The sequence below is a fragment of the Dendrobium catenatum genome, unplaced genomic scaffold (assembly GCF_001605985.2).
Source record: "Dendrobium catenatum unplaced genomic scaffold, ASM160598v2 fragScaff_scaffold_723, whole genome shotgun sequence".
NCBI lineage: Eukaryota > Viridiplantae > Streptophyta > Magnoliopsida > Asparagales > Orchidaceae > Dendrobium > Dendrobium catenatum.
Window position 1 is genome coordinate 134,571 of NW_021319185.1, and position 25,913 is coordinate 160,483.

At 34.2% G+C, this 25,913-nt stretch overlaps 1 protein-coding gene across 2 annotated transcripts in view; it reads left to right on the forward strand.

The window, feature by feature from the left end:
- The first annotated feature begins 971 nt into the window (after positions 1 to 971).
- The window catches only part of LOC110098091, a 39,398-nt gene continuing 14,456 nt past the window's right edge, over positions 972 to 25,913 (forward strand). Inside the window, exons 1-2 of one of the 2 annotated variants that reach the window (XM_020824802.2) lie at positions 972 to 1,568; positions 18,650 to 19,771. In XM_020824802.2, the coding sequence (XP_020680461.1) occupies positions 18,731 to 19,771 (1,041 nt within the window). In that variant the 5' untranslated portion in view covers positions 972 to 1,568; positions 18,650 to 18,730. Of the gene's footprint in view, positions 1,569 to 18,649; positions 19,772 to 25,913 lie in introns of those variants that run through there. The other variant, XM_028696246.1, reaches the window with a different exon arrangement.

Here is a 25,913-nt window from a genome sequence, read left to right on the forward strand (position 1 = left end):
CTTCCAAGTTCATTATGCATTTTAGTTAGAGCTTATTACTTTGCAAATCATAAATTCATTTTTAGCATTATGTCATTTTTCATATGGTTGCATTAGTATGCTCAATTTAAATTTTCATGTCCTCTGTTGTCTTGTTTGTAGTCAAGTTCCCTGTCGATTTGTTTAAGTTTAAGTTCTCAGATGTTCAAAAGTTTGCAAGTTCTTTATTAATTGTTGAGATGTCTTTTGTGGCCCAACCTTTATGTCATGTTTCATGTCATTTGGTTAAAGTTCAAAATTATTAGATTTGAGTTCATTTAAGTCCAAAACAAGTCTCCTTATTGTTCATTTGAGTCCCAGTCCATTATATTTGCTATGAATTTTAGCAGCATCCTGTCATGTCCCCTATTTAGAGAAAATTTCAGGAACCTGAGCCATCCCACCACACTAAAAGAGCATATATGGTAGATGTCGGGGGACACCACGACCGTATATCTTCACTCCCATCACGCTACGAGAGTGTGTATAGGGCTTCAAAGTACCTGTAGGAAGATGCAGTTAGCTTTCCCCTGCCACACTGCGAGAGAGTGTACATGTACTTAGAGGTTTCCAAGCCACACTACAAGTGCGTGGACAGGGCTTACCCTCCTCACCGTATGTGTCGTATTGGATTTCCTCCTACCGTGCTATGAGAGCGCATATAGGAGATTTGTCGGCTCGATGAAAACGTCAAAAATGAGTTTTTGAGTCATTGAAGTTATACCTGGGCGAGGAGGAATTGGCGGTGATGGAAAAAATGACAAAATCTTTTCCTTTCTCTTTCTTTTTTTATTATATATTTTTTTCTTTTCACTTTTTTTTTTCTGATTTTTTCTTCCTTTTTTATTCCCCTCTCTTCTTCTTCTTATATATATATATCACAGATTTTTTTATATTTTATAATAGATACATATATTATATATTATATAATAATATATGTTCTAATAAAGAGTGAGAGATAAGCTGGTTGTGAGGTTTCAGGTATGAATTAGCTTGGATAAGGGAGGAAATAGGTAGAGCTAGGTCATAAACAATGGAGCTGACGGGTATGGGGTTTGGCTAAGGAGTTTGATCGGGACTCTAGCAAAGGGGGTCTTGAAGTCGGCGGCTAGAGCAAGCTCTGCTTAGGGATTTAGGTGTTTAAACAGGGTCGGAAGAGGGGCGGTTGAAGGTCGGATCGGCTAAGGAGTTCGGTTGGTTGGAGTCGGCTACAGGTAGGAATCGGTGGAGGTTGGAGGCTTCGGCTTGCAGTTGGAGTCGGACGGGATGATGAGGTCGGACAAGGCTTCAGACAGGGTTTCAGAAGGGTAGGAGGGCATTTAAGGGGGTGTCGGGCTTGTATTTTGAGAGTTGGGTCGACAACAAGGCAGAGAGATCGGGTGGCTTGCGATAGGGAGGAGACGGTGCAGGATTTGGGAAGAAGATAATGAAAAACACCAAGGCCTTTGGCTCCTCATTTTATTAATGACAATGGGGTGCGATCGAGGTGATCCGCACGGGCTTGGAGTGGATATCACGGAGAAGTGACGCAGACGGTGCTGAACAGGCTGGTAAGCGGGATTTCTGCTTCTTTTTTAATTTTTTATATAGAGGTCAACAAGCTAGATATAAAGAATAAGGAAGTAAATTCATTTTTATTAATTGCAGAAAAAATAGAAATGACATATGAAAATATATCACAAGATGGGTTTAATGATCTCCTATACACTCCTCCTTGAGTTTACAGAATTGCTTCCATATATATTGACCAAACACTCTTATGAAGTGGATCTAATGCTCACCGAATTCCCTTAGTTGTCACTTCTAAGAAATTGCAGAGAAGCACTATGAAGACTGAAATCAACTAAGTGAATGAACTATCTTACTAACATTACAAATGACTATTTATGAAAAAATACAAAAAAAAAAAACTCTAATTCCATGACACTCTAGATACTTGTGTCGTAGCTCCCATTAAAAGAACTAATGCCATAGTTTCGAAGAATTTCCCAATATGTGATGCTTGTTGACATGAACCAGCTGTTTAATGAATCAATGTGTCGCTTCGCCGTCACTTCGTGTCTTGGTTAATTACAATAGTAGCGCTACGGTGTTGCTTACGGTTGAGCACTGCGGCGTCCACGTACTATTCCCCTTAGCTTGCCGACCTTGGAAATTGGCGTCGCGATACTATGCAGACAAAGACTTGGCTTTACAATGCTGAATCCTCCGATGTTGTGGCACTGTCAAGCAGAGACTGGGCATCACCATGTACATATTAGACGCTCTGATTGTGTTAATAATGGCATCGTGGCGGTATAGTGTCCAACACCGCGACGTTGTATGATACTTGAAATTTCATGCCTTTGTTGTATTTTTCCTGCACAACAAAACTAAAATAACACGATTTCACTGGAAATTTAACATGTAAAACATGACATTTTTTAAACTCATCATATATGCATCACATATTTCCCATTGGACATTAAGGTGCTACTTTCATTTGTGTTGGGCAATAGTCTATGCTTTTCCCCTTCCATTCAAATGAATTAATATTGGCTCGAAAATCGTAAATAGCCCCTGTATTAAATTGTTATGGTCTCCCAAAATAACACAAAACACATCCATGTCTAATACATTTCATAAAACATCGCATACATAGTACTTGCCAATGAAAAAGGTCAATCAGCACATTTCAATAACAAAGATTTGCATTCCTTTCTTTACCCATTTGGTTTTATAAGGGTTTGGATTCTTCGTAATCTTGAGTTGCAAGGCTTGAATGATAACTTGTGACACTATATTTTGAGTACATCTTTTATTCTTGAGAAAATCACATATCTTGCCATTTATAATGCACCTTATGCATAAAATTGCATTTTGTTGAGAATTGATGGGGGCGGCAAGGTGCTAGCAGCAACTTCTCTATCACACATACTAACGGTTCACCATCATTCCAAATGACATCTTCAACACAGAAGGTCTTTGTCTTCTTTATTTTCCATAAGCTGAATGATTTGACTCTTTAGGCATTTGTTTGACTTGTGATAAGGTTTGAAGCATATGAAACACTTCAAAGTATTGGTTTTCACATACGAGTTATCCTTGTCCATTGCCTTAGATTTATAAGCCACTTTGGGATGGATATTCAGCGCATGGGACTAATGTATCAAGAGTTGTGTCTGCTGTTGGGAAGCTTTAAACATTTGAACATTGGGCATATTGTTGTCAGCAAATTGGTCATTGAATTGCCGACAGAATGAATGACCTTTCGACGGGCTATTTGATTGATTTTTTTTCCTTCATAGAAAAATATACAGCCTTAGAGATTGACCTTATTGAATTCAGCTCAAATCTGTTATATATAGAATCATTGAGACCACCAATATAGTGAGCAACCAATTGATTGTTGGATTCATTCAGATAAAACTCTTATGTATAGTCACTCACCAAACAATTTCCTCGCAAACAATGCTTGTATTGCAAGTAGAGCATTTGCTCAAAATCTGCATGAAGAAAATGACTTCGTAATAGTTATTTCATTCCATACTAACTTTGAACTCATCACTTTCCATATTAATGTCTCATCTGAAGCATTTGATGCCACCATGGATCAGCTCCACACTGAAGTCTATAGGCAATGTGTAACACCTACTGAATCAGGATACAATTGCTTATATTCTAACATGATTTGAAAAAGGTAAATTACTAAATTTCAACATTTAAACCCATCTGCATTTGTCTGAGAATATTTTGAATGCTTGTAAATATTTGAATGTGTTCTAAAGCAGGTTCTGGAGGTCTATTTGCATATTCTAAAAAATCCAAAATTTTCCCCCTAGGGCGCCATGGTGCTGGGTTAGGCGGGGTCATGACTAAGTTCTATGGAATTCTATAAATTAATTTAACACAGTAGCACTGAGGGTGACACTATGTGCTCCTTAAAGGAGTGTTGCAATCGACAAGATCAAGGGTCATGGCATTGGGTCCTGAATTCAAAATAAAAATATATTTTTTCATTAAATCTACTCATATAATATAATAAGTTCTATAATGGATAGGTAATAGTAATGGTAATGACCAAATTAAATTCATAAAACAAAAAATATACAAAATCATTGAAATCATAGATAAGGTAATGATAGTTTACAATGAGATGAGTAAATTTCATAACTGGATAAACTGGCAAAATTGGCTCTATGACCCACAAACCTAGGTTTTCCCTCTCCTCTCCTTCTCTTTTTCTTCTCTTTTTCCTATTTCTCTTCTATGGTTAGGTTTAAACAAATATGAAATGATAAAATCATTTTTTAATGATTTTTACAATGGATAAAGATATTTTATAATAAAATATCTTTAGATTGTATTTGTAATTATGTCAATTATTTAGTTTTAACTATAAAATTCATATAAACTTTTTATTTTCCAAATTTAGGGCTCTAAAAATTATAGAAAAATATTTATTAGATAGCACAATATGAATAAAAATTCCTGTGAAATTGATTTGTAGAACGAACACCTAATGGTCCCAAAAACTTCATTTGTACTAATACGTGTCAATTTTTTACACTATTTATAAAATTAGGAGAAAATTATCATAATTAAAGTACTAATTATTGATATATAATTATTTTACTGATTAAAAATATGGGTTGTTACAAGAGGTTACTTGAGTTGATTAAGAATTACAATCTAATGATTCAGTATCAGCTTGGTAAGATGAATATAATAGTTGATGCTTTGAGCATGAAATATTTTGATGCATCTTTTTCTCTACTTGCTCCTGTTGATTCTCTTATTTGCGATATGAAGAAACTAGAGTTAGTGATAGTGAGATCCGTTGATATAGATTCAGACACATTATTCGAGATGATTATTTAGCCTACTATATAGGAGAGGATTCAAGAAGCTCAGAAGTCAGATATAAATTATTTGAAGTTGTTTGATCAGATCAAGTCTTTTAAGAAATCTAAATAGTGATTTTCTTAAAATATATTTTGGTGTTATTTTTTGTAATAATATATTTTGGGTCCCTACTATTGAAAATTTAAAGGCTGAGATTCTACACGATGCATATTATTCAGGTTGTATGATTTATCCGGAAGTAGCAAAATGTATGACAATATGAAATGTATGTTTTGGTAGCCCATATTGAAGAAAGATGTGATAGTTTTTATTTCAAAATGTGAAACTTGTTAGCTAGTGAATATAGAGCATCAATGACTGGATGGTCTTCTGTAGTCGTTGCCTATTTTTGAGTGAAAATGAGAGGAGATAACAATAGATTTTGTTATGGTTTTTAAAGGTGTAAGCAAGACCACAATGTTATCTAGGCCATTTTAGATGATCTAATAAAGTATGTGCATTTCATTCGGATCGGATAGACTGATTTTATAGATAGGTTGGCTTAGATACATATACAGGACATTGTCCGCTGCATAATATTCCAAAAGTTATCGTCTCTGGTCATGATGTAGGTTTACCTCCAAGTTTTTTAGTTTTCCTATAATAATAACTTTCAATCGAGTTTAAGTATGGACACTTATGAAGCTCTATATGTGAGAAAATGCAGGACAAATTTATCTTGGACAAAGATGGGGGAAAGGTAATTGTTAAGGCCATTTTTGGTGGATGAAGCTACAATAACCATCTAATCTAAAGATAGATTAACATATGTGCAAGACAGGCAAAAAAATAATTATAATTCAAAGCACCGCTCTATGGAGTTTCTGGTAGGTGATTTTGTGTATGTAAAGATTAGCGTGATGAAGGGTGTTAGATTTGGGAGAATTAGTAAGTTGAGTCCAAAGTATATTGGACATTTTGAGATTATTTAAAAGATTGATAGTTTTGCTTACAGGTTACTGTTTCATAATTACATGTATGACATACATACTATCTTTTACGTGTCTTCCTGAGGAACTGAGTATCTTGATCAAAATTTTGAAATATTGATAATGATATTTTTACGAGAAGGGGAGAATTGTAACTACAACTGAATTAGGATAGAATTACACATATTCTGACGCAATCTGAAAAGTTAAATTACTCAATTTCTATATTTAAACCTATGTGCATGTGTCTGAAAATATTTTGTATACATGTGAATGCCTGAATGTGTTTTAAAGCGAATACCAGAGGTCTATTTGCATGTTCTAAAATCTAGAATTTTCCTCTGTAGGTGGCTTGACTCTAAGCTCTTTGGAATCTTGAAATTAATTTAACACAGTAGCGCTGCGTCGTTGTGTGCTCCTTAAGCGATCGCTATGGAGCGCAGGATCAAGCGCGTGACCCAAGGTCCTAAATTTAAAATAAAAATATCTTTTTACATTAAATCAGCTCATTTCAGCCAATCACAACAACATGCTAGAGAGGAAGAATTTCTACAGAGAAAAATCAGCTTTGAGCCTCTTCGAGTCACTTTCAGTTGATGACCCACTTATAAAAATTATTCAGCTTGAGGTAGGTTGCATTTTTCTCATCTCAATTTTTTATAATATGATGATTTTTAGATTTTTTTTATTTAAATTATAAATTTCTTGTGTTCAAACTTAGATAACTTTTAAATGGAAAAATTTTTACTATGTAACTTTTGATATGTTACAGAGAGCGGAGTTCTGGATAGTTAGATTTTTTTATAAAATTCTTGTTAGGTATTTTTAATTCACTGTATTTCTAAAACTATAAGAAAATATTCATGCATTGAAAAATAGAACAATTAAAACCCAAAATATAATTTTGCACAATGTTCCTTATTTTGGTAGAATTCTGAATTAGCAAATTTTAGCTACACTATTATAGGTTTGACTGCTACAAAGCTACCCGTAGCACAAATCTTTGAAGTTCAGTAAATAGTTCCATTTTTGTTTAACTAATTTTCTATGTCTGACACTTGAATTGGTACCTTTTCTATTTCTTGTTTTATATTTTTGAATAGTCCTGGCAATTTTATATTTTTTTCTCGTGTATGTATATTTTCGGAGACTTTTATGGCAAGAATCTGTAATATATACTTTTGTAGATAAATAGAAAGAAAGATACTTTTATGGAAGAGTAAATTTATGTATAATGGAAAAATTAGAAGCTCTGGCGTCTTATATCTAAAAAGAGATCTAATATTTCTCCAAATGAAAGATATTGGTATGTTTTGTTCCGCTTCTATTCTTTGACCAGCTAACATTTTCTGCATGTATTTATGGTTCATATCAAATTGTGTTGTGACACAATGTATTTCACTTATTTATCAGGCAAAATCTTCATGTATTCAAAAAATACCTCAAAGCTTGCTCCCAATTCAAATAGTTTTCAACATGCAATTGTCATCAAAAGAACGAAATATTGAGCTTCACACAAAACTCAGTTTGATGTTGATTGTATAGTCTTGTCACCTAAGCTTGTAGACTGTAGTGATCACTATGAACATCTTCATCTTATGAGTTGATAGCTTTTAACTCTATGGAATAGGTCTTTTTCTTCCTCAAAGTCTACAATTTCTATCATTATAATTTGAGTTCTCTTAGTTCCCCGTGCCAGGACATTAGCCTGCCTCGCTTCTTGTGTGGTTGTCATCGCAGTTGTTTGGTTTACTGGGTGAGAACCTGCAATTCTCGGCGCATATCTATAGAGAAGCATACAAATTCAATGAACAACTCCGCCAATTGCTGGAAACATTTCTATGGCCTTCCCATAATTCCAAAGCTTCGATCATTAAAGAAATCAAGATACATAAATAGAGGTAGAAGATGAAGTGAGATCTTTTATTGTCTCATACGTAACAAGTACACAACCAATGTATTTATACTTGAGTTTGTGTGTATGTGTATACATGTCCAACTATGATTGGAATAGTTTGTTACAGGTGTGACGCAGTCGTTAATTCTATTGCTGCCGTTCGCTTCATCCTTGTCGTCATGTCTGCCTTTAGGCCCTCGTAATGTGATGGTTATTGTTGAACTGTCAGATTGTTGCGAAGAAATTGAAAACGAGTCATTGATAGAGATTTAGTAAGAACATCAGCTATTTGATCGTGCGTGGTGATAGGAATAATACAGACTGTATCAGTTTGAATATGATGTCTGATAAAATGATGATCCACTTCAATATGCTTTGTTCTAGCATGAAAAACAAGATTATTTGCCAAAGCTATAGCAGACGTGTTATCACAATAAAGTTTTATTGCTTGCTTATTTGTGAAATGAAAATCTTGTAGTAATTAGCGTAGCCATATTATATATGTTATTGCAGATGCTAAAGATCGATATTCTATCTCAGTTGATGATCTGGCTACTGTATTTTTTTACTCCACACTCCAAGATAATAAAATATTGCCCAAGAATGTGCTGTAACCGGATGTTGATTTTCTGGTGGATGGATCTCCTTCCCAATCTGCGTCTGAGTAAGATGTTAAGTGAAGAGGTCCTTTGGAGATTGGAATGCCGAATTGAATTGTGCCTTTTAGATACCGCAGCAGCCTTTGAAAAATATATGCATGAGTAGGCTGCAGTTGATGCATGTGTTGACATAAAATGTTTACATGATATGCCAAATCCGGTCTGGTAATAGGTAAATACTGTAGTAAACCAGTTATTTTATGATAAGTTTGTGGATTTGCTAGCTGTGGATCTTTTGGAATACTTGTAGGCAGTTTTGTACATGTTGGATTAGCTAAATGTTTACATAGGAGCATTCCAGTAGAACTTAGAATAGATTGTGCATATTGTGTTTGAGAAAGAAAGAAAGAATCAGCTTTTCATTAAATGGATATGCCCAGAAATTTGTGTACGTTTCCCAAAATTTTCATATCAAACTGTTGTTGAAGCTTGTTGATAAGATCAGCCAATATCGTATCATTGTTTCCTGTAATTAGTATGTCATCAACATAGATCAATAGGTATATTTGCATCTTTTTTTTTTCTGAGAAAATCACAAGTGTTGGGTCAGCATTGCTTTGTTGGAACCCAAGTTTAATTAATGCAGCTAAGAAAGTAATGAACCAAATTCTTGGAGACTATTTAAGTCCATATATTGCTTTCCTAAGTAAGAAAATGTGGTCTGGAAACTTTGAATCCTCAAAACCTTTAGGTTGTTTCATATGGATAGTTTCAATTAAAAAATTGTGAAGGAAGGCATTAGTGACATCAAGTTGATGAACTGGCCATTCTCGGTTGATTGCTATGGTAAGTAACGCCCTTTGGAAATTTTGCAACTGAGCTGAATGTCTTTTCATAGTTCAATCTGTATTCTTGTATGTTTCCTTGTGCTACGAGTCTTACTTTATATCTAGCCACAGATCCATTTGAATGCAGTTTGGTTCGATACATCCATTTGCATCCTAGAATAGGTTTATTTATTGGTGGTGGTACCAGAGTCCAGGTTCCTTGCTGTTGAAGGGCAAGGAATTCAATTTCCATTGCATTTCTCCAGTGATCATATTTGCTAGCTTCAGTAAAGCTTGTGGGATCCAATGGTATGCCTTCTATGGTATTGTATGTATGATGAAGTAAATTGAAAAATGTTTTTGGTCTTAGAGAACCAATTTTGAATCTCGTGACCATAGGATACGTAGAGATGACATTGTTTTGAAGAGGTTGCTATGGATTATGTGAGATGGAGAATGATTAACTGAGAGAGTTTTTTGTAGGAATTTGAACTGGGTTGTATTTCTGGTTGATGGTGGAGACTCTGTAGGTGTAGAGAGGTTGATCAGTTGTGTGGGCTGTATGGAGGTAGGAATTAAAAGGTGCAGATGTGAGTTAATTGTAGGTGGGGATTGGGTTTCGGCAGAGAAATTCTGAAAAGGAAATTCAAATGCATCAAAAGTAACATGACGGGATATGGTAACTTTGTTGATGACTATGTTTAGGCATTTATAGCCTTTATGAGAACTTGAGTGGCCAAGAAAGACACATGAATTTGCTTTAGGAGCTAGTTTGTGTCTTAAAGATGGTGGTATCCAAGGATAACATCTGCATCCAAATGTGCGAAGAAGTGAGTAGTTTGGAGTTTGTTTGTATAGCTTTTGTATAGGCGAGGATTGAGGATTTGCTTTGTTTGGCAACCGATTTATAAGATAGGATGCGGTGAGCACGACATCCAACCCGTAAGTAAGAGGAACAAAAGTTGTGTGTAGTAGAGTTCTTGAGATCTCTAGTAGATGTCGGTGTTTTCTTTCGATTATTCCATTTTATTTAGGAGTATATGAACATGATATTTGATGATTAATAACATTTTGCTGCAGAAATGTTTTAAGCGAGTGATTGAGATACTATGTTCCTCCACCCAATCAAAACTTCTTGATTTTGTATGTTGTTTGATTTTCAACCATAATCTTGAAATTAATGAATAATGTTGGTACTTCTGATTTATGAACCATAGGAAAGACCCAACTGAATTTTAAAAATTCATCAATGAAGACTACATAATATATATATCCTTGATTTGAGGTAATAGGGGATGGACCCCATACATTGAAATGAATGAGCTCAAGCGGAGTAGATGAGCTAGATACAGATTTTGTAAACTTCAACTTATGACTCTTCGATATATGACAAGAGGAACAACAAAATGAGGTAGTAGAAATTTGAAGATCTCTGTGATTGTTGGCAATGTGACTGAGCACTTGTTGGTGAGGATGTCCTAGCCGATTATATCAAAACGACGAGGATCTACTATTGACTAGAAGAGCCTTATTTTTGATTTGATATGCAGAAGACTGTATGGGGTATAGCCCATTATGGCAAGGTCCCTTTAAAAGAACTTGATGGTTCTTTTGGTCCTTGATGATAAAGCTAGACTCATCAAATAGAATTAAAATATTGTTATCCTTGGTTAGCTGATATATAGATAGAAGATTATGCGATAGCTTTGGAATATGAAGCAACTGAGTTAAAAGAAACTTACGCTTGGGTGTGTGAAGAATACCATTTTTAGTATGAGCTATTTGAATTGAACTACCATTTCCAATAGTGATGTTGTTTGATCCTTGATAAGTTGTAGGATGATTAAGGTTGGTGAGATTGTTTGTAAGATGACCAGAATCTAGATACAAATTTGGGTTTGGTGTCTCAGTTGACGCCACTAGAGTCGTGTTCTGATTTGCTTATTGAGGTGGGACGTAGTTTATGTTTAACCTGTGCCAACATGCTGATGCTAGGTGCCCTCTTTTGTTGCATATTTGGCAGGTGGGTAGAGGAGATTGATTATTGGTTTGTGATGATCGGCCTCTACCGTGACGTCCATGACCTTTGCTTGAGTATAAGGCTAGATTGAGATCTGTTGATAGCTGTTGACAAGTTGATTTGGTTTGAATATTTATTTCTTCACTAAGCAGTAAAGAATATAAGTCCTCCAGACTTATTGGATTTAGCATTGTTCGAATATATGTTTTAAACGCTTGATACGGTGGTGGAAGACCATTGAGAGTATATAAGATGATGTATTCTGCATCGAAGCTAGCTTCGGCCGCTGCTATTTTATCCACTAATGTTTTGATTTCCATAAGGTATTGCGTCATATTAAGTTGTTTCATGATGATATTATGTAATTCATTCTTGAGTTGTATCACTCTTGATCTCTTTGAGGCTTGTAATCTTCTTTCAATGGTGCTCCATTCATTGTATTTAGGATTAACAGCGGTGATACCTTCGTTCGATTGCACTATTTGATGTGGCAGAGCGATTGTTGATTCAAGAAAACCAGCGAATCCATTGGCCCTGAGTAGCTTCAGGATCTGTGATCTCCACATCGAATAATTTTCATTGGAAAGTTGAACAGTAACAATGGTTTTTATGTTTGCCATAACGAACATGAGAGATGAAGGAATTGTTAGATTTTCTATAACCTTTTTCATCGATGGATCACCGACCTGGGACGAGGATGACTGTGCCATTTTGATCGAGGATGGGTTTTAAACCTGCTATGATACCATAAAGAAATCAAAATGTAGAAACAGAGGTAGAAGATGAAGTGAGATCTTGTATTGTCTCATACCTAACAATTACACAACCAATGTATTTATACTTGAGTTTGTGTGTGTGTGTGTGTGTTTACACGTGTCCAACTATGATTGGAATGGTTTGTTACAGGTGTGACACAACCATTAATTCTGTTGCTGTCATTCGCTTCATCTTTGTCTTCATGTCTGCCTTTAATCATGGTGGAGAGCCACTTTTTAGGTGCGCTTTGCCATCCTTCTCCTAATGCCTGCTCTGATTCCAAACTGATACAGAAGAACCTCGACAATATAAAATGCATATAAATCAAAACAGAGTATTCCTTTCCCAAGATAAACTTGTTAGGATAATTTCTCAATATGTTGTCTTCTTACAGGTTTCTGTTCTATACATTTTCTATATCCTTTTCGTACTAAAACTAACACCCCGTAAATAAAAGATAGCTAATAGCCACTTTTACCAGGAAATGAAAATTGTGATAGTGGAGAAATGAAAAGTAGTAGATCATAAGTGTAAGTTCTCTCTCAGCCTCCATATGTTGGATTAATTAAATTTTGAATGAAGATTTATGAACATGTCACTAAAAATCTATGTAATTATAAATCTTTCAATTATCACAAAAAAAAAAAAATTAGTCCAATGTATCCTATTTCATGATAAAATCATTGCAAATTTGATGAACAGAAAAAAAAACATGGAGTTTGTTGTTACTTGTATGCTATGTTGCACCGATACACCTATTTATGAAGGCGTGTTGTATCCGATACACGGATACGCCTCCGATACTCCACCGATACGTGTCAGATACACCAAAGATGTATCCAATTAAAATACTATTTAATTTCAAAAGGACACACGTATCCGATACACGTGTCCGTTGAAAAACAAAAAGAAATCCGAAAAAAAAACGATGCGTTGTATTTACTTCCGTAGATGCGAGCAAAGTTCTTTCATTTCTGAGATGGATTTGAGTCTCTTGATGATATGAGAATATTAGAAATTACTAATCTTTCACTTGACGAGCCTGAATTAAAAGCTATGATATTTATTGAAGATGATATAGAAGTTCAAAGACAAACCACTGAAGAAGCTAATCATATCATTCCTTATATTGAATAGTTAAAATTTTATGTGCTAGACAATTTATGTTTATGCTTTTGTTGTTGTACTAGACATTTAATGCTTACTTATATTTTGATATTATAAGCTACAAGGCCACAAATGATGTTGTTGTCGTTTTTTTTTTGTAATTTCAAATATTATGCTTTGATTGCTTTCTTAATTTTTATATATGATTTATAAATTATGATGCTGTGTCCGCGCCGTACCCGTATCCTGTATTTTTAAGAATTGACGTGTCCCGTATCCGTATCGCGTCGTATCCGTGTCGCCGTATCTGTATCGGTGCAACATAGCACGTATGATCTTTTTTTTTCCAATGATTTCATCTCTATATGTACAACCACACCATATAATTAAGATCATCTCCAATTGAACGTAAAATCAGCATTTGTCGTTTGTTAGCTACTCCATCTGAATTCAAAAACCTGCGCTATTCTTGTGACCGACGTCGCACTGTTCACAAACGTCATTTTTTCTGTTGGAGAAAGACTATACCCAGAGTATTCTTTTTTAATATTATGAAATATAATTCAATTGGAGACAAGTTACTACATTTTGAAGTGTTACTGTATTTTGGAGTAGAAAATGAGTTTCTCGGATGAAGATGCCCTAAACTATTGAAGGTAGGACTCCCTCAACCTCCTTCTTATGAAAAATTATAATATAAGGAATTCTTATTAAATCAATAACTATAATATTTTAAAATATAGTTAATAAAAAAGATGGAACTTCTCAAATAAATTTTTGAAACAACATGGTGCCCAAGCAATAGGACCATCATATTTAGCACATTTTGATATGTTTGTCAGACTTATTTCCTATTTAAGCAGATTTGTAAAAAAAATATTATTGTTCTTACAGTGGAAATAAAAATTATTCTTGGACTCTTCATGTGCAAACTATGGCTGCATATTATTATTATTTTTGAAAATAAATAAATAACAATTTTCTTATCCAATAAATATGGCTATAAAAAGCTATTTTCTTATTAAAAAATTCTTGGAAATAATTAAAAAAATATTGCAAAAATAAAATTATGATGATGTCTTAAAATCAAAATTATAAAAAGCTATAAAAAAAGGGAAATTGAGTAGTAAGTTTCTAATAGGGCAACTTCTCATACCCTTTCAATTGAAGGGAAACTCACGAATTAGGCTGGTATAGGGGCGCAAATGAGTCAAGTATCTACCTAATCAAGCTAGACTTAGTTTTACTGAGCTTAAGCTCGAGCTCGACTCGAGTGTTGAGCTATGTTTCTTAATTTTAAATTAAAATATTCGATTTTTTTTAATATAAAATTAATTTAAAAATATTAAAATATATTATATAATGCTAATTGAAATTAATTTTAAATATATTTTAAGTTAATCAAGTAATTGAATGATCTTTCGAGCTGAGCTAAACTGAGCTCAAGTTCGAGCTCATTTAATATATGAGCTCGAGTATGAACTTGAGCTCGAATTCGTGGCTCAATAAGCTCAACTCGAGAACTCACTAAGGTGTCTAACCCGAATTGACTTCACTCACTTACACTCCTAGGCTGTGATGTCTCCTGGCTTTTTGGCTAAGGCACAACTTAAGCATTCATATCATGGTGATAGCATCAATGGAAAAAGCATGGTGAGGAGGAGTGGGCGTCGGTCTTCTCCCTGCTCCATCGGGGGAAGTGATGGTAGGAAACCCTCAAAGATTAGAAACTATTGGAAGGTTTTGGAAGGCAATGAATCAGATTTTTGCGAGCAGGTTTTGAAGGCTGATTTAGCGGCTGAGCTAGTCTATGTTTTCATTGCTAATGCTTCGACTGTCGAACATGAGCAATTTTTTAACTCTTTTGATGATGAACATCTTCGTGAATCTTCAATGAGGTATGATTGTTTAGCTAACGGAAATGACCTGGTGTCGGGTGAGCCACTTCCGTTTGGTTTTGCGTTCGCTTCAGAATGAGATTCTTCTTCATGCGTTTGTCATTACCTCAACCTTTCCATCTGTGAATTCAAGTCTAAATGCATCCCGTTCTTGCATGCTGGGGAGATCGAACCGCATCCTATGGTGGGTTGTATCTCATGCAGCTCCGATCAGGCCCAGGCAAGTCCTTCTGCTATGGAACCTTGCTTTTTTGGACCAGTGACGGTTCAAACTGCATCACAAATCAATGCTGCAGCAGCTGGTAGTCAATATGAGCATTAGTGGTTCAGAAATTGCAAATGAATGTAGGAATTTGAATGATCCTATGGATTCTATTTTGTGTTCTGAGATTGATTGCAGGTGTGTAAATACATCAGATGCAGCCATTCATGATATTTGTAAATCTGCAAACTGCACATCAGGTGTTTGTGCTATTGCCCCTTCCAAAACTGCTTGCTTGAATGACAATACTATTTCTTTTCAGTAGTCCTCCAAGCATCCAAATGGTACTAAATCTTCCCATGGCCTCCCCATTGCATGGAATAGGTTGGAAGTTATCAAAATTGATGACGTTTCTAAGGTGGCAGTCATGTCAGGTGATGGAAGTTCTATGACCTTGAACATGGAGTCCATCCATGCCAACTTAGTTATGGCTTGAAAGAGGGTTAGTGGGCAAGCTTATTGGACGAAGGCTGCCTTACTTTATGCTAAGCAATGAATTGAAGCATAAATTGTCAATGTTTGGAGATTTTCAGCTCCTTTCCATCTCCTCGGATTCTTTCATTTGCCTCTTTGAAAGTCCCGAGGCTCGGGATGCAGTCCTTTTGGGTGGACCATGGGTTATTGGTGGGTATATCATTGATTTTGATTATTGGTCTTCTTCCTTTTCTCCTGATTCAATAGTGGGCCTATCTTCTCATATTTGGATTGACTTGTCTCACTTGCCTCTATTATACTAGGACAATACAAACTTTGTTTGAATAGCTTCTTTCTTTGGACAACCTCTATGGATTGATGCTCAAGCAAACTCCTACGGGAGAAATGCTTTTACTCGTGTTTGCATGCTGATGGATCTTGGTGCCAAGCTTTTTGGATCTTTGGCCTTCATGACAAGTTTTTTCAAAGGGAGGAATATGAGGGGATCACTCACCTTTGTTTCCATTGTGGCTTTGTTGGGCACAATATAAGTCATTGTCCCAATGTTCCTCAATCCTCCAAGCATCTCACACAATAACCTTAATCTAGATCAAATCTTTCATCTGTTTTGTGCAAGATCAACAGCATCCCCTCTTCTATTGACCCTCTCGTCACTAATAGTTACCCTCCAATGATGATTAATGACCCTAATTCATCTTCCATGATCCATCCTGCCCTCTATCCACCCCATTTGGAAATTGGGCACTCAATTTCTACCAATAGTGTGAAAGAAGGGAAAATTCCAGTTACCTATGGGCCTTGATGTCTTGTCACTACTAGAAAATCTAGGAGATAGAAGAAGAAGAATCCCAATGTAGGTATTGGAGGTCAGAAGTCTATTCCTCCTTCCTTGCAAGTCACAAGTGGGAAAGTTAGTGAACCAGTCAAGCAAGTTGCTTCATCTAGGGATGTTGATCTCTCCAACATACCGTTCAAGTTTTCCACTGAAGCTATCCTCATGCATCTGAGAAGATCTGACCCAAGGTATTATAGAGTCTCTAAGACTCGTTTTGCTAAGGAACTTCAAAGTTTGGGGCCATTTACTGATCATCCTAGGAAGCGGATGAAGGAGGGTGGCGGGGACGACTCTCGTTAAGGTGATCAATGTTGGGGGTCTTCTTGTAGGGGGCGCCTCAGTTCTCTTGGTTTCCCCCTCTCTGGAGTGGACCTTATCCTGGTACTTGCCAGGAGCTCTTTGATGGCCTCACATTGACATCAAAATTGCAGTTTTTTGTCTCTTTTTTTGAAGTGTATGCATATATGGGAAGTTTTAGCTTGTTCTATGCTTCTCTCTTTTTTATTTTATTTTGTTATGGGAGGTTTCTTTTTTATGCTTCTCCCTAAATTGTACTCATATACTTTTTGATTTTATTGTAATGATTTTTTTTTCTAAAAAAAAAAAGCATTCATATGCTTGTGCTATGCCTAATAAGGTTCTTCTAATGGTTCTTCAATGAATGACATGATCAAACTTGGACTTGAGTAATAGATATTTCTTGATATAGCTTAAGTAATAGATATTTATAACATTAAAAACCTCCAAAATATGGTGGAAGAATCAAATTAAAATTTATGCAGGAATATTAAAACACTACATGGAACTCAATTTAAACAAATTACAAATAATACCTATCAACATTTAACTAGAAAGTGTCATGAGAGATCTAATGTATGCTAGAATTAAGTAATTTGATGTATGAGTCACCTAAATGTAGTGTGCATTAGGTCAAATAAATAAAGTTATGTATAAATGATTAAAATTTCATTTTGGGACAATTTTCTTACTGTTACTTATTATAAAATTTTTTAACACTAACAATTTTTAAAAGAAAGAAAGAAATCCTATACTTTATAAAAGCTAAAGGCAATAATAATGGCCGTCGATGCTTCTCCTCCCAAACCGACCATGCAAACGCAAAGGTGCTTCCTCTCGATGCCGTTTCTCTGGCGGTTAATGAGCTCCTTCCCGGCATGCTGGTTCTCCTTTGCTGTAATGCACCTCCATCGACTGTCTTAGGTCTTCCGCTCTTCGCTCGTTCTATCATTTATTCTCCTAAGCAAGTGATATGTTTTTTATAGAGTTTAGAACTTCTCTGGAGCCATTGAGACTTCCCATCTGTTCAATTTGCTCCCATGCCGCCGGGAGCGACTTCTCCTCCAACATCAAGCAAGGTTTCAGCCCGCCTTATTCCCTGCCTCTTTCTTGTCCTTTATAAAGATATATTAAGACTCTGCTTTTGGGATGGTTGAGTTCTTCCCTGGCATAGTTCGTGTTGAAATTCTAGGTCGTTTGCACTAGTTTATTTCGATTATGGCCTGTAGCTAATTAATGGATTAATTATGAAGTTTTTTTTTCTCATATACAATAGCAGTCAATTCATGATGTGATTTGGAAGAATGAAATCTGCTTACTACTGTTTGTTGATTTAATACAACACTAATAAACTACAGCATACTCAGTTACTTATCATGCGTTCAAGATTATGTATAATTGTTTCATAAAGGGGATTGATAAAATCAAGAATTCTGTACTTTTTATTTTGTTTGAACATTACTATATTCTGTTTTCTATTTTCTTTTCTTTTCTTTTTTAGCTATCCAATGATGGGAAAGCATCCAATGATCATGGTAGGTAGTGCATATGGCTTGGTAGACCTTTGGTTTGTTGGCTCGATTGGTCCTTGGCTACTGATGGTTCTCGGGTTGGCTGTTTTGGAGCATTTGGATTCTTGTTCGCCGGCAACTCCAGAAATTGGGTGGAGGGGAGAAAGGTATTAGAACTCATATTAGTAGACTCGCCTTATTCTCATTCATATCCTAACATTTCTAAATGGAGACTATTTATAGATGTACAATATAAGTACTTTATATCCCCTACTCAACTCACAATTATATTACAGTTATTTATGTATTAACTCATTAACTTATTTCAGATCCCTAACAGATTGCCACTGCGTTTACGTTATTTTTTTGATTAGGTGAGTGAAATGGTTGGTACCTATTTTTGCAAGAAATAATCTTGAGGGAAAAAGGGTGGGATTAAGTTTGAAGCTTCCAACATGATAGCATCTTTTTTCATGAAACGCGTCAGTTCACCATTTTCCTCATATTCACATATAGTTATAAGATCTCTTGGCTTCAGCTCTGAGGCTTTTAGATCTTTGCAAAGGGATTGTGAGATATCTGCATCCAAATCACGTGATGATTCGAGTAAACTCAGGGTTGGCTTCCATGGAGTAAAATTTCCACAGTTGATTCCATCCAATAAAGGTCAGTTGGAAAACTTTAATATCAAACTTGTTGATCCTAATCTTTGGCCAATTTCTTTTGGCTTGGCCCACAATTTGAATGGAATGGATGCAAAGCAGGAAGTTTCCTTGAATTTAGATGAAGATGCATATGATGATGAAATTTCCAAGGGAGAATCTATGGTTCAGAACTCTCTTGATTTTGATGAGATTGAGGACTTGAAACTGCAAAAGAAGCTGTTTTACAAGCTGGACAGGGGTTCCAAAGAATATGAGGAATGTAATATTAGTTTTCATCGAAAAAAATCTTTCAAGACACGTCTTGAGAAGCAAAGAAAAACTAAAATGGTGAAGGGTTGTAAGAAATCTGAAGAGGCTTCTGCTAAACCATCACGTGGACACTCCATGGACATGAAAGGCATACATTCATTTTCTAAAACATTGGTTTGTGAGGTCCATAATGAGAGAACTTCTGTGGATAAGAAGGTGAGGACTCCCACATTTAATCAGCTTACAGATCCTTATCATCTGCCCTTCTGCTTGGATATCTTCATAACTAAAGGTTCTGTTCGTGCTTCTGTGATTCATCGGGTTACCAGTAAAGTTGTGGCTGTGGCACACTCCATTTCAAAGGATATGAAGTTTGATTTGACATGTAAGAAAGATGCTATAGCTTGTGCTGCAGTAGGAGAAATTTTGGCTCAAAGAGCAATTGAGGATGATATTCACAATGCGGTGTATACGCCAAGAAAAAGGGACAAAATTGAGGGGAAACTTCAAATTGTGCTTCAATCCATCATTGATCATGGGGTTGATGTCAAGGTGAAACTTAAGCAAAAGAAACCAGTCAAGGTATCATGTAGCCCTCCTGTTATTTGTTTTATTGTTTGATGAATTCATTTATCCATTAAGATAATGCAAATGGTGATACAAAATTAAGAGCTATTCACTAATTCAAAGTAAGAAAAATAAAAAAGAGTAATATTTAAATAATTAATGAAATAAAGAGTGAATTATTCTAAATTACCCCCAAGTGGTAAGGTGGGAAGTTGCAAATCCTTTATCCCCAATTCAAATATGGTTGTCGCCTAATCAACGAAAAAATATTTGGAATTTCTTAATCCTGCTGATTGAACTTGATGAATCCTTGCCCTGCAAAAGCATAGGCAAGGGTTATGTCTGTCGATACTTTATTTTGACAACCCGTAGGGCCTATAAAAAGAAATTGTCATTTTTTTTTTCTCAAAATCTGGGTTTTGAGTCTGTTGCTCAAATAGGTTTCAATAAATATGTGGCAATTCAATCGTTTTAATGATTAATTTGGCTATTCTGAATTGAATTAAATAAAAGAAATAGTGAGAATTTGGCTATCAGAATTATGAAATTAAGAAGAAAGTATGAAGGCAAAAATCTTGGCTTTCAAAGGTTCCTAAGGGACACCCCATTTTGGCTACTATGGTTTAAGGATCCTAAAAAAGACTAGAAAATGCTCCCTAATTATTTTACTATAAATTTCTTAATATTGAGGTCGTGTCTACTAACTCTGTCTTAGATGAAATTATATTTGATAGGATGATGGCGAATTCATTTAATAGTTGTGGTTTAATAATTGTGAAAAGAACTGACTTGTATCCAGACTCACTAGAGGCTTTGAGTTTGTTCATAAATTGAATTAGAATGGTTGAACGGCTCTTTTTTTTTTTCTTACATATTATATTTTCTTTTTTATTTTATTATATTTTTCTTTATTTTGTATATTTTATTTGATTTTTTCTTATGCTATTTTCCTTTTTTCCAACTCTTTTTATTTCAATAAAATTCTATTTTCTATTTATTATTAGATATTATCTAGTATTATTAGATTTATATATTATATGTTATGGTATATTATGTTTGTCCGATTCTTTATATATTAATTCTTTTGAAAAGCTCCCGGATCCATATCCATAAGCATAGGAAGAGATAAATCAAGAATTTAACCAGTTGGACTTGCAATTCTTTTGGATTGATTAATATGCATACAAATTGGTACAACAATAACAACAATAATAACATCAATCCTTTAACCACTATGTGAAGTCGGTTACATGAATTTTTTTTACCCATTATGTCATGTTAAGAGTCATATTTTCATTTAAATATACCAAAATAAGGTCATTTCTAGTATTTTTCTAACTAAGTTTTTTTAGGTCTACCTCTACCTTTCTTAATATAGGTCGAATCTAATACATCTACTCTCCTAATTAGTTTATGAGAAGGCCAATATTTCATGTGACCAAGCCATCTAAGGTGACTCTCTCTAATATTATTTGCAATTGGAACTACTCCAACCTTTTCACGCATATGCTAGTTTCGCATTCTGTTTCTATGAGTGAAGTCACTCACCCACCTGAGCATTCTCATATCTGCAATGAGAAAAAAAATTTAGTGCTATTTCATTATGATGTATGTCAAATATATGTTTAGAGATATAATAGATATGCATTGTCAATTTATCTATATAAAAGAAAGCATCTTTTGTATATAATACAACTTCATGTTTTATGTACTAAGAATATGAAATATTCTACATTACTTAATTATATAGTGTGGTAGAAAGAGCAATGTGGTAGAAAGTGGTATATATTGCTCTTTCTATCATACTATGTCAAATACTTTCGATTCTTTAAGACTGAAATGAAGTTCTAAACCCTTTCATTTCTTCAATCATTGATTTGAGTAATTCAAGTTTCATTCAAATTAAACATTTTGGTTGGCATTAGGAACAAAAATGAATAGCACAAGTAGCATTAAGCGCAAGAATATTGACTTTCATAATCTGTTTGTTTTCTTCTTTCACAATAATTCAGGATCTAATTCCATAGAAATGATAAAGTAGGTTGCTATCAATTCAAATGTGAATTACATCCTGATGATACTAACAATATTATGAATAACAATATCAAATCAATTTATCATCACAAAGTATAACATAGGAAGATCTTTTATCACTCAATATAAATTAAATAGAAAAAAAGATGGGATTCTTTCTTGTTGTTGGATCAAAAATCCCATTTCATTTTCGTTCTTTTCCTTTTCTATCACCTATTCTTATACACTTTTTCAATTCTTGTTCCTTTACTCATACAAAATATATAAAATATACATAAATTTTTGTGGTATCATTTGTCCAATATTATATAGGTCAAAAAAAAAAAAAGTTGTAGAAATGAGATTGAAAAAAGAAAAGGGCGGATGAAGTGTCAAAAATAGAATATTCCAACAGATCCCTTCAAAAAGGGCATTGCTTGATTAGTCTTTTATTAGTATCACTATCTTCCTTCCTTCTTTCTTGGATTGGAACTAGAACACATATATAAAAAATGCAGTATGCAATTTGGATGAGAATAAAATAGATTTTTTCCAATTAATCATTGTGAATACAGAAACAAAGTTTGTTCGTAACTAAAGAACTAAATGTGTGGTTTCATCTTAACTTGAAAAGTACTCTATTGAGATAATTATGTGAAGTTCATTATTTGTCTTACAATAAACAAAACAATTTAAGTATGTATTCTCAATCAAAATATAGTCACTATTTCATTTCGTTGATCACGAAAATAACTATTGAAAAGAAAATAAGACGAGTATGATCGCTTTTCAATACTAAATTATAATAACCCAAAATTCTTAAAATAAATTTATTTGAAAATTTTAAAAATCTAAATCCAGTGTGCAGCGTTGTGATGTTGTGATGGCAAGCACAACTGCGTAGGTGCGCTGCTATGACAAGAGATGTTGTCGTGACTTCGTAATCTTTGTTCAAAAATAACTTAAGTTCTGCATGCAGTGCAACGACTCTGAAAGGTTGAGCGACGTGACGTTGGGCATTGAATTAGCATTTTAAAATATTTTATGTTAAATATCCCTCATCATCATGCCCATGCCCCCTCATACCATTTACTTGTTGGTGAAGGAAAGGAAGGAGAAGGAGAAGGAGAAGGAGAAGAGAAGCGAGCGAGGAGAGGAGAGGAGAGGAAAGGAGAGAGAAAAGAGAGAGAAAGTCTTATATGACATTTCCGCCCGTTTTCTATTATAAGTGACCTCAACTCTCCTTTTGTTTTCAATATTTCTGAGTTTATTACATTTCTCTCCTGATTCTGATAAAAATACAATATCTTCCGTTTTAGTGAGCTTTCACTGTGCAACTCTTGATATGTGATCAATATCGTTATTTTGAATGTTCTTTTCAATGATTAGTTTTGTATATACGTTATTTTGTATAATATGAGTAGAAATGACTAGGTGTAAACTAATCAAGAGTAAATGTACTAAATTTGGATATGAAATACTCGATATGCGCATAGTTATTGTTCATTTGGCATGACATGCATTTTGGTATAATACTTGCATATTATTGAGCACACTATATAGATCTACATATTATAATAATTGCATCCGATTTATACAGGTTGTGTATATGAATGAGTTAAATGCATAAGAGCAGGTAAAATGTATGAACTGATATGTTATAGGATTGATATTGACATGAGTGAGAGGACAAATGATTGATAATATGATGTTTGCTGTTGTGATTAATATGATATGATGTGTGTAAGAATAAGTAGAAGAAAATGAAATGCTAGAGGTGATAAACGGTATTGATACTGATATGATTGATTGATATTGGTATGATTGAGAAGAAAATGACTTTTTGTTTTTGATTACTCCATTTTGTGTTGGATAATACTGTGTTGGAATATTCTACTCTGCTCTCTATGTTGGATAATAACTGTGTTGGGTAATACTCTATTATACTCTTTGTGTTAGATAATACTTTTTAATATTGTGCTATGATCTCTTTGTTGGTTCTAAATAACATTGTGCTGGAAACTACTCTGCTCTGACTCTAACTCTGATTTATTGATATAATAGATATGATAAATTATTGATATGATAAATAATAGATATGACATATGATGAATATGATTGAATGATTGCTGATTAAAATTGATTGATTGATGAGTATATATATATAACAGATGAGGGATATGATTGAGTGATTTTTAACTGAAATTAATTGATTGATGAGAATAATTGACTGATTGAGTGTATGAGAAATATGACTGATATGTAGCTGGACTGATAGGGTATTGATAAGAACATATGATATGTGACGCCTATGATAAGGTTGGTTCACATGACTAAAATATGACTAAGATATATATTAATACAAGGGCATATTGTATATATGAATCACCTGAATTATAGATACTATTCTTATTTACTGCTATAAATTCTTACAGTTATATTGCTTTGAATTGAATGCTTATATACATGTTATTCTGTTTTATCTATTGACTTCAGTTATAAATATTGATTACTTGTTAGGCTTTGCACTAATTATATGATTTTTACATGCTTTCAAATAAAAGATAAGGAGCAAGTGGAGTGAGGTGGATGATCTGGTCACTGCAAGTTTAGTTTTTTTTTTGTTGTTGTTCTTTTTGTAATCACAATGTTTTATTTTAGCGATGTATTATTTTGGTTGAACATCATGATTATTATATATGTTATTTTGAGATTTGGTCTAAATATTTGATGAAAAGATATGTATTATATTTTTGCTATTTATATTGTTTAGATGAAATTAGTAAGCACTAGTTAATATTTAGAAAAAAAATTAGATGTGTAATTCTTCCGATTCAGGTCTTGGAGCATCACATAAATATATTCTTGCTCTAGTTAAGAAGTAACAATTTTACAAATCTAGGGGACAATTTTTTTAGATATTCTTCATGGAGTTACAAATTCTTGGGCGAGCTAGATTTTAACTAGCGTAAACATCTCGCCAACGAAGTTATAGCCTGTCCCCTTAATTGCTCGGGCATGACACAGGAAGAATAAATTCTAGGTTGATTGATAATCCATAACCAACTTCCTTTCATAGTTCACTACCCTAATCATACCTGTTAATAGCGAATGGCGCACCATGGCGCAAAGGTCCATTTGGAGCCATGGCGCATAGCGCACGGCGCGGCGCGCGCTATTTTGAACATGGCGCAAGCTATATAAAAAATATAAAATAATAAGCATGAATATGAAATATTATTAAAAATGAAAGATAAGTTATCATAATAATAAAAGACACCCATAACATATATAAGTTCGACTAAGTAACTTCCAAATATCTCATAATTTAAATATTACAATCTTTTTAAAAAAGATCAAATATGAATTTAATCTACTCTTCTTGGGAATCATCATCATCAGCAAATGTTAAAAAAGCTTCATTATCTTCTTTAACATTGTCTCCTACATCATAATCTTCTTCATCACCCACCTCATCATCATTCTCAATAGCAACATCATGCCTAATTGAAGATTCTTTTTCTTTCCCTTTAGATCTTTCCCGAATATTATAGCTTTTATTATAAACATCAGTAGCTTTAGCAACACTTGTCCAAGTTAAATCTTCCTCTCCAACAATAAAGTCATTTTCTTCATCAGACTCATCATCTAATTTTCCTGTTAGTCATTCATTTGCATCATCTATCTCAGTCAAAGAAATATGATCAATGACATCACGATGATTGAATCTCCGAATCAGTGCTCTATTATATTTCACATAAACTAAATCCTTTAAGCGACCATGATCCAATTTGCTTCTTCGTTTGCTATGAAGCTGCAATTAAAATATTATTACATTACTATATTATGAACATATATAAAAAATCAACACATACATTGTAAAATACTTACATGTTCAAAAATACTCCAATTGCGTTCGCATCCAGATGAACTACATGTTAAACTTAGGACTTTGATAATAAAGCTTTGTAAATTGGGAGCTCCTTGTCCATATGCCAACCACCAATCAGCTGGAAGAAATGAATTTTTTTTCAATATTATATAACAAATCAGTCTTAATTTTTTTGTAAATAATGACACCTGGAGATCGGGTAGTTCTTTGTCTTACAGCTGGAGGAATACCAAAAAGTCCTTCACCCCTAAT